Genomic DNA, 16,157 nt, shown 5'->3' on the forward strand with positions numbered 1-16,157 from the left:
ACCCTTTGTTTGAGGTTCCTTCAGCTCTGAGACCATCCCCCGCCTCAGTCTGCAATGATATATCTGACCCTTGTCAGGTGCTGCTCCATGGGGTAAAATGGAACATTAGCGGAGCTGGTGCCTTCCTCTATCTAGACTATAGCCTATGCTATGGCAGTAAGTGAATAAACGTTGCCACTTTGAGTTTGGCTTGTTATCTAAATAGACCAACTCAAAAATTGACATCTGTCTAGCAAATTAGCACAAAGAGCAGTGTGGTCAATGAAGCAAAATGTCTTTCTGGAAGGAACACTTTGGGAGGTGTTAGTGACTGTGCAGGTCATGGTTAGGAGAGGGGTACTACTGGTTACTTGCCAGAGACCCATACAGTACTTTGCCAGTCATGCAAATGAGTCTTAGAAAGTACCAGAGGATGCCATGGGGCCCTCTAGAGTGCTACTGTATTATTTACATACGTTTATCAGTTTTGATGGGGAACAACTGTCTTTCTCTTTAGCCTATGATTCACCTACCAAGATGCCCAATGAATCACAGCATTTCTTTTTCTTTTTTGATGAGGAAGATTGGCCCTGAGCTAACATCTGTTGCCAATCTTCCTCTTTTTGCTTGAGGAATATTGTTGCTGAGCTAACATCTGTTGCCAATCTTCCTCTATTCTGTATGTGGGATGCCAACACAGCACAGCTTGATGAGCAGTCCATGCCTGGGATCCGAACCAGCGAACCACATACTGCTAAAACCAAGCGTGTGAACTTAACCACTATGCCACCAGGCCAGCTCCTCAAGATGCCCAATGAATCAAATGGGAGCTCAACAGAAGGACTCTAAGAAAACTAGAGAAGCAATTTTGTGGTTATTGATGGGTCCAAAAAAGATGGAGACTCTGCATGCTGAGTTGCACCCAATGACAACTGTTAGTTCTAGCATACCCTTGGCACTAATGGACAACCTCCGATGCCGTGAGTTACTGAGACTTACCTTTAATGGAAAAGAATGTAGAGTCCTGAGGATTGTTGTGCCCTGAGACTCAAAAAGACCTTGGAGACTTAGGTAGTTTGCCTCCACAAAGAAGGAGATAATCTTGTTAAACTTTAGTGAGGGAGAGGGGCACACTGTAGGACTTGTCACTGTCGAACCCCATTGTAAGACTCGGCAGTACACATATTGCCCAAGGAGGGAGAGGGAAAGGGGGATGAAAGTCATGAATATGTGAGACTCTTCCCTTCCTTAGCTGGGTACTATTTTGGTGCTGACAGTATGGCCCACCCATTATGAGTTCCCTCCCACTGAAAAATATGTTTGTATCAGCTCTTGAAGAGCCTCTAATGGCTCTATGATCCTCCCTAGTGGTCCCTAGGATCACCGATGGAGTGAGAACACTAATGGAAAGATTTTTACCAGACTCAAGATTTCTAATTTCATTCAGGCCAACTTCACTGGTTACCTAATTCAGTTAAACTTCCTTTTAAGGTGACGTCAACTGATTTGAGGCACAATACAGATCTTAACTGAAAAACTTCCAGGCATGGAAAAAGTAGCTACCAACAAGATAGTACTGTTTGACCAGTGAACAGAGCAACTAAAAATGGTAATGAGGCACCACTCTTGGATGATCTGGTTAAGGGTTTTCCCGAAGAAATCTCTAAGACTAGATACTCAACAATGGGGTCTCAAGGAGGATATGGATTGACTCTCCACCAAAGATCTCCTGGCCAGCTAGTGGGTCATGGATCCCAACACATATCCCCACTAAAGTCCAAATTGTGATGACCCCTATGACTAATATAAATGCTCTTCCCTCTGTTCCTCCAAGTGATATTGAGATAAATCAGAGAACCCTCCACTACTTTCACCCAGACCTCCCAGCTTTCAAAAATAAACAAAATTAGGGATTAGGTCAAGATTCCTATCACTGGTGGTGATCTGAGGATGTACACCAAGGTCAGATTTCAAAGGAGGAAGGGAGGAAATAGCATTTCTAAGGCCGTTAGGATACTGGTGCACAGGTGACTGTGATCTCCGTAACATCTGACATCAAGTAGTGGAGGAAAGAGACAATGCTCTCTGGTTTTTCATCTGAGGGCATCATCAAGGTGACCCTTAGTCAAACACTACTATTAGTGTATCCTTTCAGGCCACCAAAAAAACTCCATTTCATAGCCCCTACTACTGAATGTACATTGGGATAGATGTATTTTCTATGTGCACCTCACTCACATTCAGCCCCAAGTCCTGATGGGAACTGCTGTATTTAGGGCCATTTTCATAGGGCATGTGGAAGACTGAAAACCTCCAGACTAAACAGTGCCTAGCACCTGTGTCTCCCAAAACAAATTCCTGTGCAGCAAAAGAAATAACTGCTCTCATTGCTGACTTTAATGAAGTGAAAATCCTCCATGAGACTTGATTTCCCATTTTAATACCTAAGTTGACCTTTGTATACGGCTTTAGGTACACAGTGACTCAACTAATTTTGATAGGTCAATGCTATAGTACAGACCTGGGCACTGGTGGCACCTAACATTGTAACTGTCATACAGGCTATTTGTCAAACTGAAGGAACTTGATATGCAACAACTGACATAAACATATTTTGCTGCATCCTTTTCCACAGAGATGATCAGGGTCAATTTAACCTTCTGTGAAATGGGTTGCAATACACTATTAAGGTCTTTCACATGGCTACTGAATTGCTCAAATATTTGTCATCAAGGCATAGGTCATGACCCCTAAATGGCCTGCTCCCAGAGGTAGGCATGATCTCTAAGAGGCATAACATCTCATTCCAGAGGAGAAGATGGCTAAGCTTTGGCCCATTCAACTCCAATAAATAAAAAGAGGCCCAGTAATTAGTGGAATTCTTTGACTACTTGCACTCTCATTTTCCTCACTTGGGGTCCTTGATGACACCCATCTGTGGGTTACCAGAAAGGCTGCTTCTTTCCAGTGAGAACATAACCAAGAAGATGCCCTTAAGGGCCTCCTAGGCTGCCCTTCACCTAGGCTCTTCTTATCTCCATTTGATCTTTGAGTTATAGATCTCAGAAACATCTGTTTATCAACTGCAGCCTATGACAGAAGGCCACTGCCATGGGTCAGAGGTGTCCATTGGGCTTTTGTATCCATAATTACCTGGAGCCGGCTGAAAGGCACGGAGAGACAATTACTCGAGTGCTCTTGGGCTTTGGGGTATACTGAGTGCACGTTCTATGGTCAAGAAAAGATCTGAAGACCAGAAATTCCAACCCAAGAGTACTAAGATTTTTGCTTTTTTTCTCTAGTTATCTTAGGGTATTCACATTTTAGTCAAAGTGTAAAATTTCTATGAAATATACGCTTAAATACGTATTTATGACCCAAAATAAAAAGATCTTTTAATGAGCTTAATTTAAAATAATTTAAAGTTATCTATAATTTTTATACTTACTAGTAAGACTTTCCATTTTGTGAGTTCTTTGTTTCTTCATTTGAATTTCTGATTCTGACATTGAGTCCTGGTGCTCAAGCATACGATTTTCATCTGGCACTTCATCCTGAGCTACATAAAAAGAATGTAGTCCACTAAATTAAGTCCTTTAATCCACTAAATTAAAAAGAGATTCGTTGTGAAATCCCTAGATTTCAAATTTATAACAAGTGTATAGCATAATTTTCCGTCATTTTTATAAAGTCATAAATAAATTACCGCAATGTTAGATCTGAAAACTGTGAGAAGAGTTTTAATGGGTGTGTGTGGAAGGTATTTTATCATGCCATTAATATTCCTGGGCTTCAAATATGTTTTATATTAGTGTCTAGTTTTCCTGTTTTTTAAATATTTTAAATTAATACATATTCATAAACCAAACAATAAAAATACATATGCACAAGGTTATTCATTACAGAATATTTGTAATTGTAAAATACTCAAAACCACCTTAACGTACAAGCATAGGAGATTTGTAGACTAAAGTAATGTATGTAAACTATGATAATATAAACTATGGGATATAATGTGGTACAAACAGCTGTACATACAGATATAAAAAGAATGAAAAAGATCTCTACAAACTGACTTGGAGGTATTTCTATGAAATAATGTTTAGTGGAAAAAATCTAAAAGAGCTTATATTTAGTACTCTACCTTTTAAGTAAGAAAGAAAGGGAAATAAGGGGGAAAAAGTGAATAGAGATACTTATGTTTAATCTTGTTAACTTAGTGAGGGACAGTGGTACCTTGTTGAGTGAGTCACGACAGATCCCCTGGTTCTGAATTCCCCAACACCAGCCATTTTGCCCAAGAGGGACAAAGAAGGGTACAGGGAGAAGAAAAGATACAAACACCTGAGACACTCTCCTTCCTCTACTGTATGCCATTTGATTTCTGATAAGTTGGCCCACGCACGACATGTTCCCCACCACTGTAAACATTGTCTAGTTATTCAACAGTGGAGTCTCAAGGAGGAGATGGATGGACTCTCCACCAAGAATCTTCTGGCTAGGTACTGAGCCATCGGGGGCAAACACACAGCCACACAAGAATCAAAGCAGTGATGATACTTATTACTAATATAAGTGCTATTCCCTCTGCCTCTCCCAGTAATCTTAAAATGAATCAGAGAACTCTGCCTACATTTACTTAGAGCTCTAGGTGGAATATAAAAAACAAAAGAAACAAATAAAAACAAACTCATAGAAGCAGACAACAGATTAGTAGTTACCAGAGGGAAGGCGGGTGGAGGGAGGGTGAAAATGATAAAGGGGTCCATTACATGGTGATGGACGGAAACTACATTTTTGGTGGCGAGCACACGGTAGTATATACAGAAGTCGAATTATAATGTTAAACACCTGAAATGTACAGAATGTTATCTCAAAAAAAGAGAGAAACAAATAAACAATGTCTCTATGCCCCCAGTGGCATCTGAGGATGAATGCCAAGTCAGAGTTCAAAGAGGCAGTGGAGAGAAATTGCATAACTTGGGCTATCTGGATATTAGTTTACTAGTGAGTGTGATCTCCACAACACTGATACCATGATGAAAAGGAAACAGTTAATGCTGTCTGACCCTTACCTAGACCTGATTGTGGGTGGGTTGCTTTGGGGGACTATAAACTTCCATTTTTATAGCCCTCACTACCAAATGTATTGTTAGTAAAGATGTAAACTCCAACTCACATCAGCCCCAAGCCGAGCACTGCTGCAGTTAGGGTCATTTTTAGTGGAGCGTGTGCAGCTATAAACCTACCAGAATACCAGAGCCTAGAGATTTGTCTCCAAAAACAACTACCTGGAGGAGAAAAGAAATTATTGCCCTCATTGCTGAGTCTAGCTAAGCCACAGATCTCCATGAGACTATTTCTCCATTCAATAACTAAGTCAACCTGTCCATATGGCCTCTGGTGCCTATAGACTCAACTGATTATAGGTGGCTTAATGTTGTGGTACAGCCCAAGAAACTGGTGCTCCTGACATTGTGACTGCCATAAAGGCTATTTCACAAGCTAAGGGAAGTAGGTATGAAACAATTCATATTGCAAATGCCGGTTATGGCCTCCCTGTCCACTCAAATGATCAGGATAAGTTTGCCCTATGTGTAATGGATTGCATTACACATTTAATGTCCTTCCACAAGGCCATGAACTGGAAAAAGCCCAACTCCCAGATGGAGCACTAGCCTTCCACTATATTGATGACATCCTCCTGGTGGGCCCGAGCAAGGGCACTACCCAACAAGGACTAGATGCTGTGTTGAGCCACATTCAGCAACACAGCTGGGTTATTAAAACAGAGATAGTACAGGACCTTGTGTTCAAGTGAAATCCTTGGGAAGGGGCAATATGACTTATTCTAGAAGAGACAACTGCCAAATATTTGTCCCTCCCAGTGCCAACAAATCCAAACAAGGCTGGGAAATCTGTGGGACTATTCTGATACTTGCACTCTCACACTCCCCTCAATAGGATCCTAATTTAAACTATCTATTAAGTTACCAAAAAGGCCTCTACATATGAGTGGATTTCAAAAAACAGAATGTTCTGGAGTACATCCAATAGGCCTCCCAGGTCACTTTTCCCCTTGGTCCCTCTGATCTGCATTTAAGTTATAGGTCTCAGCAACTTCTCTTCACCAATTGGAGTCTTTGGAAGAAGGCACCTGCACAGGACAGTGGATTGAATTGGCCTTCTGGACTCCTAACATCTTGGAGTTGGCTGAAAGGTACACATCCCGTGAAAGACAATTATTGGTCCATTCTTGGCCTTGGTGGATACTGATTGCATGACCCATGGCTGTGAAATAGTATTACAACCGGAAATATTAACCAAAGTTATGAATACTTTAGCTTTTGTTCTCTAGTTATCTCAGGATATTTATACTTTAGGTCAAAATGTAAAATTTCTATAAAATATATAATAAAATACAGATTCATGAACCAAAGAAAAAGATCTTTAGATGTAATTAATTTAAAATAATTTAGAGTTGTCTATAATTATCGTACTTATTAGGGAGTCTTTTCTCTATAGAAGTTCTTTCTTTCTTTACTTGCATTTGGGTTTTTGACATTGATTCTTTATGTTCAAGCATAAGCTTTTCATCTAGTACTTTATCATGAGCTGCATAAGAGATATATTTAGTCCACTAAAAAGGAAAATAGATCTATTTTGAAATCTCTATAATTCAAATTAATGTGTACAGCAACAGTCTCATTTTTATGAAGTTATAACTACATTATCATAATGCTAGATCTAACATGGTTATTGTGAGAAGAGTTTTAATATACGTGTGTTGAAACTTTCTCATTATTACAAAAATATTTATAGACAGTATATATAGTTTATATTAGTCTCCATTTCTGTTATTTATTCTTTTTAGATCATATAGACTTCATAGACTAACCAATGAAAATGCATATGTACAATTTATCAATTATAGCATTATTTGTAATTTTACGTAAACATTCAAGCATGGAAGATTGGATGAATAAGCTAAGATATATACTATAAACTACGTAAATTATAGTAAGCAATGTGGTACAAAGAGCTATACATAGAGATGTAAAGGGAATGAAAAGAATCTCTATAAGCTGACTTGGATGGATTTCCAGTAGACAATATTAAGTGAAAAAAAAAATCCAAAGGGGAAAAGTTGTATGGTACCATGTATATAAGGAAGAAGGGGAAATAAGAAATAAGAAAAAAAGAAAGAGAGGGAAAATGAATTGGCTGTACAAGATGAAACACAAATGAGATATCAACAAATGTAGTTGGTTACCTACAAAACAAAAGAGAGAGAACTGGGGAAGAAATAGCACTCTTCTAAGCACCCTTTTTGGGATATTTTTTACTTTCAGAAGCATGTTCAGCTTCCACATACTTCAAAAACAAAACTAAATCACAAAAGAGGAACTAAAATTGGAAGCAGACTTAAAGAAATGAACCCCCTGAAAGAAAAAAAAAGCACCAATGCAAGTAACTCATCAACACAGTATTTGACAGAGACCCTCATTCATGGGCAAGAGTGTGGAGAAGAGACTGTAAACATATGGAAAGATATTTTCAGTAGGCTTGTTTTTCTAGATTTATGTGCTAAGCAGTTCCAAAATAATTTTAGAAGTATAACAAGGTGGAGCAAATGAGTAAATGTATTGTTATTCAGAGTTAGGATTCACACAGTGGAAGAAAGGACATACAGATGTGAAAGGGAGGAAGGCAAGAAAAGGCCCTGAGGGGATGGACTGAAATTGAAGGTGCTCATGAGAACTCATGATTTCTAATGTTTGTGTATGTCTATATTCATGTATACATGCACATGTATGTGTATGCATGTGTAAAATATGTATATGTGCATGTATGAGTATATGTACATATACATAGGAATCCAACTTCAGGCCAAAATCCTGTGTTTGATATTTTAGGCCCAAACATAGACAATTACAAAATCTCTACCTGGAAGTTCTCATGAGGGAAAAACTTCTCACCCCACACCAAATTTGATGCATAGCCAGTGAGCTTCAGACACTGGAGGTAGATGCAGTCAAGGAATAAGGTCCATCCGCACTATGCTTTTAGGCATTCTGCATTCCTATACCACGGGCCGTTCATCAGAGGCCTCCTTGTGAAAGGGAAAGGAGTCAGCTGATACACTGTACAGGCACACCTCAGAGATACTGCAGTTTCAGTTTCTGACCACCACAATAAAACAAATATTGCAATAAAGTGAGTCACATGAAATTTTAGTTTCCCAGTGCATATATAAGTTATGTTTACACTATATTGTGGTCTATTGAGTGTGCAATAGCATTATGTCCAAAAAACAATGTACATACTTTACTTAAAAAATACTTTATTGTTAAAAAATGCTAATCATCATCTGAGCCTTCAGAAAGTTGCAATCTTTTTGCTGGTGGAGGGTCTTGCCTCGATGTTGATGGCTGCTGACTGATCAGAGTGTTGGTTGCTGCAGGTTAGGATGTTTGTGGCTATTTCTTAAAATAAGACAACAATGAAGTTTGTTGCATTGTTTGACTCTTCCTTTCATGAATGATTCCTCAGTAGCATGTGATGCTGTTTGATAGCATTTTACCTACAGAACTTCTCTCAAACTTGGAGTCAATCCTCTCAAAACCTGCTGCTGCTTTATCAACTAAGTTTATGTAATATTTTAAATCCTTTGTTGTCATTTCAACAATCTTCACAGCATCTTCACCAGGAGTAGATTCCATCTCAAGAAACCACTTTCTTTGCTCATCCATAAGAAGCAACTCCTTCTGTGTTAAAAAGTTTTATTATAAGATTGCAGCAATTCAATCACATCCTCAGGCTCCACTTCCAATTCAAGTTTTCTTGCTATTTCCACATCTGCAGTTACTCCCTCCACTTAAGTCTTGAACCCCACAAAGTCATCCATGAGGGCTGGAATCAACTTCTTCCAAACTCCTGTTAATATTAATATTTTGACCTTTTCCTATGAATCACAAATGCTCTTAATGCCATCCAGAAAAGTGAATCCTTTTCAGACGGCTTTCAATTTACTTTGCTCAGATCTATCAGAGGAATCACTGTCTTTGGCAGCTATAGCTTTACAAAATATATATCTTAAATAATAAGACTTGAAAGCTGAAATTGCTCCTTGATCCATGGGCTGCAGAATGGATGTTGTGTTAACAGGCATGAAAACAACATGAATCTCATTGTACCCCACTCTCAGAGCTCTTTGGGGACCAGATGCATTGCCAATGAGCAGTAATATTTTGAAAGGAATCTTTTTGCCTGAGCACTAGGTCTCTCAATAGTGGGTTTAAATATTCAGTAAACCATGTTGTAAACAGATGTGTTGTCATGCAGGCTTTGTTTTTGCATTTATGGGGCACAGGCAGAGTAGATTTAGGATAATTGTTGAGGGTCCTGGAATTTTTGGAATGGTAAATAAGCATTGGCTTCAACCTAAAGTCGCCAGTTACATTAGCCCCTAACGAGAGAATCAGTCTGTCCTTTGAAACTGCAAAGCCAGGCATTGATTTCTCCTTGCTAGCTATGAAAGTCTTAGATGACATCTTCTTCCAATATAAGACTTTTGTTTACATTGAAAATCTGTTGTTTAGTGTAGGCACTTCATTAGTTATCTTAACTGGGAGTGGATAATTTGCTGCAGCTTCTACATAAGTACTTGCTGCTTCACCTTGAACTTTTATGTTAAGGAGATGATTTCTTTCCTTAAACCTGATGAACCAACCTCTGCTAGCTTCATCTTTTCTTCTGCAGCTGCCTCATGTCTCTCAGCCTTCATAGAATTGAGGACATTTAGGGATTTCCTCTGAATTAGGCTTTGGTTTAAGGGAATGTTGTAGCTGGCTTGATCTACTATCCAGACCACTAAAACTTTCTCCATAACAGCAGTAAAGCTGTTTTGATTTCTTATCATTCATGTGTTCACTGAAGTAGCACGTTATTTTCCTTCAAGAACTTTTCCTTTGCACTCAGAACTTGGCTAACTGTTTGGTGCCAGAGGCCTACATTTCAGCTTATCTTAGCTTTTAACATGCCATGCTCACTAAGCTTAATCACCTCTAGCTTTTGATTTAAAGTGAGATCATATAATCATCTTAATATATGCAGGAAAAGCATTTGTCAAAACTCAACATCCATTCAAGATACAAACTCTCAAAAAAGTGGGTACAAAGGGAATGTACCCCCACATAATAATGGCTAAATATGATAAGTCCACAGCTAACATCATACCCAATGGTAAAAAGCTGAAAGTTTTTTCTTTAAGATCAGGAACAAGACAAGGATGCCCACTCTCACCACTTTTATTCAACGTAGTATTGGAAGTCTTAGCAAGAGCAACTAGGCAAGAAAAAGAAATAAAAGGCCTCCAACTTGGAAAGGAGAAAGTACAATTGTCTCTATTTGCAGATGACATGGTATTCTATATAGAAAACCCTAAAGATTCCACCAAAAAACTGTTAGAACTAATAAACAAATTTATTAAAGTTACCTGATACAAAATCAATGTACAAAAATAAGTTGCATTTTGGGGCCAGCCTGGTGGAGCAACAGTTAAATTTGCACATTCTGCTTCAGTGGCCTGGGGTTTGCCGGTTCAGATCCTGGGTGTGGACCTACTCACTGCATGGCAAGCCATGCTGTGGCAGGCATCCCACATATAAAGTAGAGGAAGATGGACATGGATGTTAGCTCAGGGACAGTCTTCCTCAGCAAAAAGAGGAGGATTAGTGGCAATTGTTAGCTCAGGGTTAATACTCCTCAAAAAAAAAAATCAGTTGAATTTCTATACACTAATAATGAACTATCAGAAAGAGAACTTAAGAAAACAATCCCACTTACAATTGCATGAAAAAAGTACCTAAGAATAAATTTGACCAAAGAGGTGAAATATCTGCACACTGTAACTATAAATATTGATGAAAGAAATTGAAGAAGACAAAAATAATGAAAAGATATTCCATGCTCATGGATTTGAAGAATTAATATTGTTAAAATGTCCATACTACCCAAAGTAATCTATAGATTCAATGGAAGCCTTTTCAAAATTTCAATGGCATTTTTCACAGAAATAGAACAAACAATGTTAAAATTTGTACACGATCACAAAAGACCCCAAATAATCAAAGCCATCTTGAGGAAGAATAAAGGTGGAGACATCACATTTCCTAATTTCAAACCATATTACAAAGCTATAGTAATCAAAACAGTTTGGTATCAGCATAAAAACAGATGCATAAATCAATGGAACAGAATAAAGAACTCAGAAATAAACCCATGCATTAATATCAATTAATTTATGACAAAGAAGCCAAGAACATACAATGGGCAAAAGATAGTCCCTTCAGTAAATGGTGTTGGGAAAATTGGACAAATACATGCAAAAGAATGAAATTGCACTATCTTACATCAAACACAAAAATCAACTCAAAATGGATTAAAGATCTAAATGTAACATTTGAAACTAAAAGTTATTGAAGAAAAGGGTGAAAAAGCTTCTTGTCATTGGTCTTGGCAATAATTTCTTAGATATGGCAACAAAAGCAAAAATAGACAAACGGGATTTCATCAAAGTAAAAAGCTTCTGCACAGCAAAAAAGAAATCAAAAGAGTGAAAAGGCAACCTACAGAATTGGAGAAAATATTTGCAAACCCACTCTGATAGGTGATTAGTACCCAAAGTATATAAGGAACTCCTACAACTCAATAGCAAAATAAAAAACAAATAACCTTATTAAAAAATGGGCAAAGGCATTAAATAGATTATATTAGTCTCTTGCTTTTTTGAGGTATTTAACTTGAGGTTAATACAAATTCATAGACCAGAAAATGAAAATACATATTTAAAAGGTTATAATTACACCTTTTTTCTTAATTACAAAATATTCAAAACTACTTAAATGTTTGAGCATAGGAGATTGGCTGAGTAAACTGAGGTAAATACTATAAACTATGGCATAGTACAAATTTTGGTAAATACTGTGGCATAAACAGTTGTACATACAGCTTAAAGGAATGAAAAAGATCTGTACAGATTCACATGGAAGGATCTCTAGGAGATAATGTTAGGTGAAAAAAAAGCTTAAAAAGGGCTTAATCGTATGTTACCCTTTGAACAGTAGGAATACCCAATGAAGAAAAATATATAGATAGAAAGACAAAATAAGGAATATTTACATTAAGATATCATAAAGAAATGTAGTTGGTTACCTACAATGAGGGGGAGGAGTGAGGAATGGCAGGAAGGACTCAAGAAAGAATGATATTCTTCCAAATATAATTTTTTTTGTTTTTGGAAAGAGGTTCAGGTTCCACATATTACAAAAATAAAGTTAAATGGAAACCAAAAGAAAGTTGGCATAATTATACTTATATCAGACAAAATAGAGTTTAAGACAAAGACTGTAATAAGAGCTAAAGAAGGTCATTATATAATGATAAAGAGGTCACTCCAACAAGAGGATATAACGTTGCTAAATATTTATGCACCCAACAGAGGAGCATCTAAATATATAAAACAAACATTAACAGACCTAAAATAAGAAATAGACAGCAATACATTTATAGTAGGGGATTTAAATACCCCACTTTCATCAATGAGTAGATCAACTAGACAGAAAATAAATTAGGAAACATTGAACATAAACAACATATTAGAACAGATGGACTTAGCAGTCATATGCAGAATACTTCATCCAAAAGTTAGAGAATACATATTCTTCTTAAGCATACGTGGAACATGCTCCAGGATAGATCATATGTTAGCCCACAAAAGAAGTTAATAAATTTAAGAAGATTGGATTTGTGTCAAGCATCTTTTCCAACCACAACATTATGAAACTAGAAATCAATGACAAGAAAAAAACTGGAAAATTCACAAATATGTGTATATTAAACAACATGCTACCAAAAAACCAACAGATCAAAGAATGAATCAAAGGAGAAGTATAAAATACCTGAGACAAACGAAAGTGGAAATATAACATACTAAAACTTACAGTAGATAGCAAAATAAGCTTTAAGAGGAATGTTCATAGCAGTACATGCCTACATTAAGAAACAAGAAAGTTCTAAAAGAAACAACCTAACTTTATGCCTCAAAGAATCAGACAAGGAAGAATAAATTAAGCCCAAAGTTAGTAGAAGAAAGGAAATAACAAAGATTGGCATGGAAATAAACAAAATAGAGACTGAAAAGATCAATGAAACTAAGAGCTGGAGTTTTTTTAAATGATAAAATAGACAAACCTTTAGCTACATTCACCAAGAAAAATAGAAAGAAGTCTCAAAAAAATCAGATATGAAAGAGGAGATATTACAACTGATACCACAGAAATACAAAGTATCTACTATATACTACTATGGATCTACTACTTACTACTATTTCATACTACTAAATACAAATTGTTATGGACAATTATACATCAAAAGTTAGATAACTTAGAAGAAGTAAATAAACTCCTAGAAACATACAATCTGACAGGACAGAATCATGAAGAAATAGAAATCTGAACAGACCAATTACTACTAAGAATTGAATCAGTAATCAAAACCCCTCAACAGAGAAATGTCCAAGACCAGATGGCTTCACTGGTGAATTCTACCAAACATATAAAAAATACTTACTACCAATGCTTCTCAAACTCTCAAAAAAAAAAAAAAAGAATAAGAAACACTTCCAAACACAGTCACAAGACCAGCATTACCCTGATACCAAAACCAGACAGGGACACTACAAGAAAAGAAAATTACAGGCCAATAACCATGATAGATGCAAAAATATTCCACAAAATATTAGGACACCGAATTCAATGATACTTTAAATGGATCATAAACCATGATCAAGTGGGATTTATTCCAAGGATGCAAATATGGTTTAACATCTGCAAATCAATCAGTGTTATACACTACAATAGAAAAATGAAGGATAAAAGTCATATGATCGTCTCAACAGATCTAGAAAAAGCATTTGACAAAATTCAACACCTATTCATGATAAAAACTCTCAACAAAGTGGGTAGAGAGGGAATGTAACTCAACATAATAAAGGCTATGTATGAAAAGCCCACAGCTAACATCATATTCAATGGTGAAAAGCTGAAAGATTTTTCTCTAAGATCAGGAACACGACAAGGATGCCCACTCTCACCACTTTAATTCAATATAGTATTAGAAGTCTTAACCAGAGCAATTAGGCAAGGAAAAGAAATAAAAGGCATCCAAATTGGAAAGGAAGAAGTAAAACTGTCTTTATTTGCAGATGACATGGTATTATATGTAGAAAACTCTAAAGACTCCACCAAAAACTGTTAGAACTAATAAATGATTCAGTAAAGTTTCAAGATACAAAATCAAAATACAAAAATCAATTATGTTTCTTTACACTAATAACAAACCATCAGAAAGAGAAATTAAGAAGACAACCCCATTTACACTTGCATCAAAAAGAATAAAATACCTATAAAAATTTAATGAAGGCAGTGAAAGATCTGAAGACTGAAAACTATAAAACATTGATGAAAGAAATAGAAGACACATATAAATGGAAAGATATTCCATGCTCAAGGATTTGAAGAATTAATATTATTAAAATGCCCATTCTACCCAAAGAAATCTACAGACTCAATGCAATCCTTATCAAATTTTCAATCCATTTTCACAGAAACAGAACAAACAATCCTAAAATTTGTATGGAACCACAGAAGACCCCCAAATAGCCGAAGCAAAGAAATAACAACAAAGCTAGAGGCATCACATTTCCTATTTCAAATTGTATTACAAAGCTAAAGTAATCAAAACAATATGGTATTGGTATAAAATAGACACATTGATCAATGGAACAGAATAGAGAGCCCAGAAATAAACCCACACATACAGAGTTAATTAACTTACAACAAAGGAGTTAAGAATATACAATGGGGAAAGTACAGTCTGATCAATAAATGGTGCTGGGAAAACTGCAGAGCCACACGCAAAAGAATGAAACTAGACCTCTATCTTATGCCACACACAAAAATCAATTCAAAATGGATAAAAAACTTGAACATAAGACCAAGAACCATAAAACTCCCAGAAGAAAACATAGGTGGTAAGCTCTTTGACATAGGTTTTGGTGATGATTTTTGGGATTTGACACCAAAGACAACAAAAGAAAAAATAAACAGGTGGGACTACATCAAACTAAAAAAGCTTCTATACAGCAAAAGAAACCATCAGCAAAATGAAAAGGCAACCTATAGAATGGGAGAAAATATTTGCAAATCATATATCTGATAAGGGGTTAGCATTTAAAATATATAAAGAACTCATACAACTCAATAGCAAAAAACAATCCAATTAAGAAATGGGCAGAAGATCTGAATGGACATTTTTTTTCATAGAAGACATACAAATGGCCAACAGGTACATGAAAAGGTTGTCAACATCTTTAATCATCAGGAAAATGCAAATTAAAACCACCATGACATATCACCTCATACTTGTTAGAATGGCTATTATAAAAAAGAGAAGAAATAAGTGTTGGTGAGGATGTGAAGAAAAGGGAACCCTTGTGCACTCTTGGTGGAAATGTAATTTTGTGCAGCCACTATGAGGTTCCTCAAAAAATTAAAAATAGAACTACCATATGACCCAGCAATTTCACTTCTGGGTATTTATCCAAAGGAAATGAAGACACTAACTTGAAAAGTTATCTGAATCCCCATGTTCACTGTAGCATTATTTACAAAAGCCAAAGCATAGAAACAACCTAAGTGTCCATCGACAGATAAATGAATAAAGGAAATGTGGTATACATATACAATAGAATATTATCCAGCCATAAAAAAGAAGGAAATCCTGCCATTTGTGACAGAAAAAATTATACCTATATGTAGTGATAGATGTTAACTAGACTTAGTGTGGTGATCATTTTACAATATATACATGTATCTAATCATTATGTCATACACTCAAAACTAATATAATGTCATAAGTCAATTATATCTCAATAAAAAATTAAATCACAAAGGATAAGAATGGGAACTAAAACTGATACCAAATTTAAAGAAATGAAGCTACTGAAGGAAATAAGAAAGCAGTAATGCAAGTAAGTCATCAGCACAGAATTTGACATATACCCTCACTCTTGGATGACAGAGTGGAGGGATGAAGTGTAAACAAATCACAAAATG

At 36.4% G+C, this 16,157-nt stretch overlaps 1 protein-coding gene across 1 annotated transcript in view; it reads right to left on the reverse strand.

Annotated features, from left to right (window-relative positions):
• CCDC7 (coiled-coil domain containing 7) overlaps positions 1–16,157 on the reverse strand; it is a 485,718-nt gene that overhangs the window by 164,348 nt on the left and 305,213 nt on the right. Inside the window, exons 22-23 of the mRNA XM_046679053.1 lie at positions 6,484–6,594; positions 3,428–3,538 (exon numbers count right to left, since the gene is read on the reverse strand). Coding sequence (XP_046535009.1) covers positions 3,428–3,538; positions 6,484–6,594 — 222 coding nt within the window. The remainder of the gene's footprint in view (positions 1–3,427; positions 3,539–6,483; positions 6,595–16,157) is intronic.

This window comes from Equus quagga, chromosome 12 (genome assembly GCF_021613505.1).
Source record: "Equus quagga isolate Etosha38 chromosome 12, UCLA_HA_Equagga_1.0, whole genome shotgun sequence".
Lineage (NCBI taxonomy): Eukaryota > Metazoa > Chordata > Mammalia > Perissodactyla > Equidae > Equus > Equus quagga.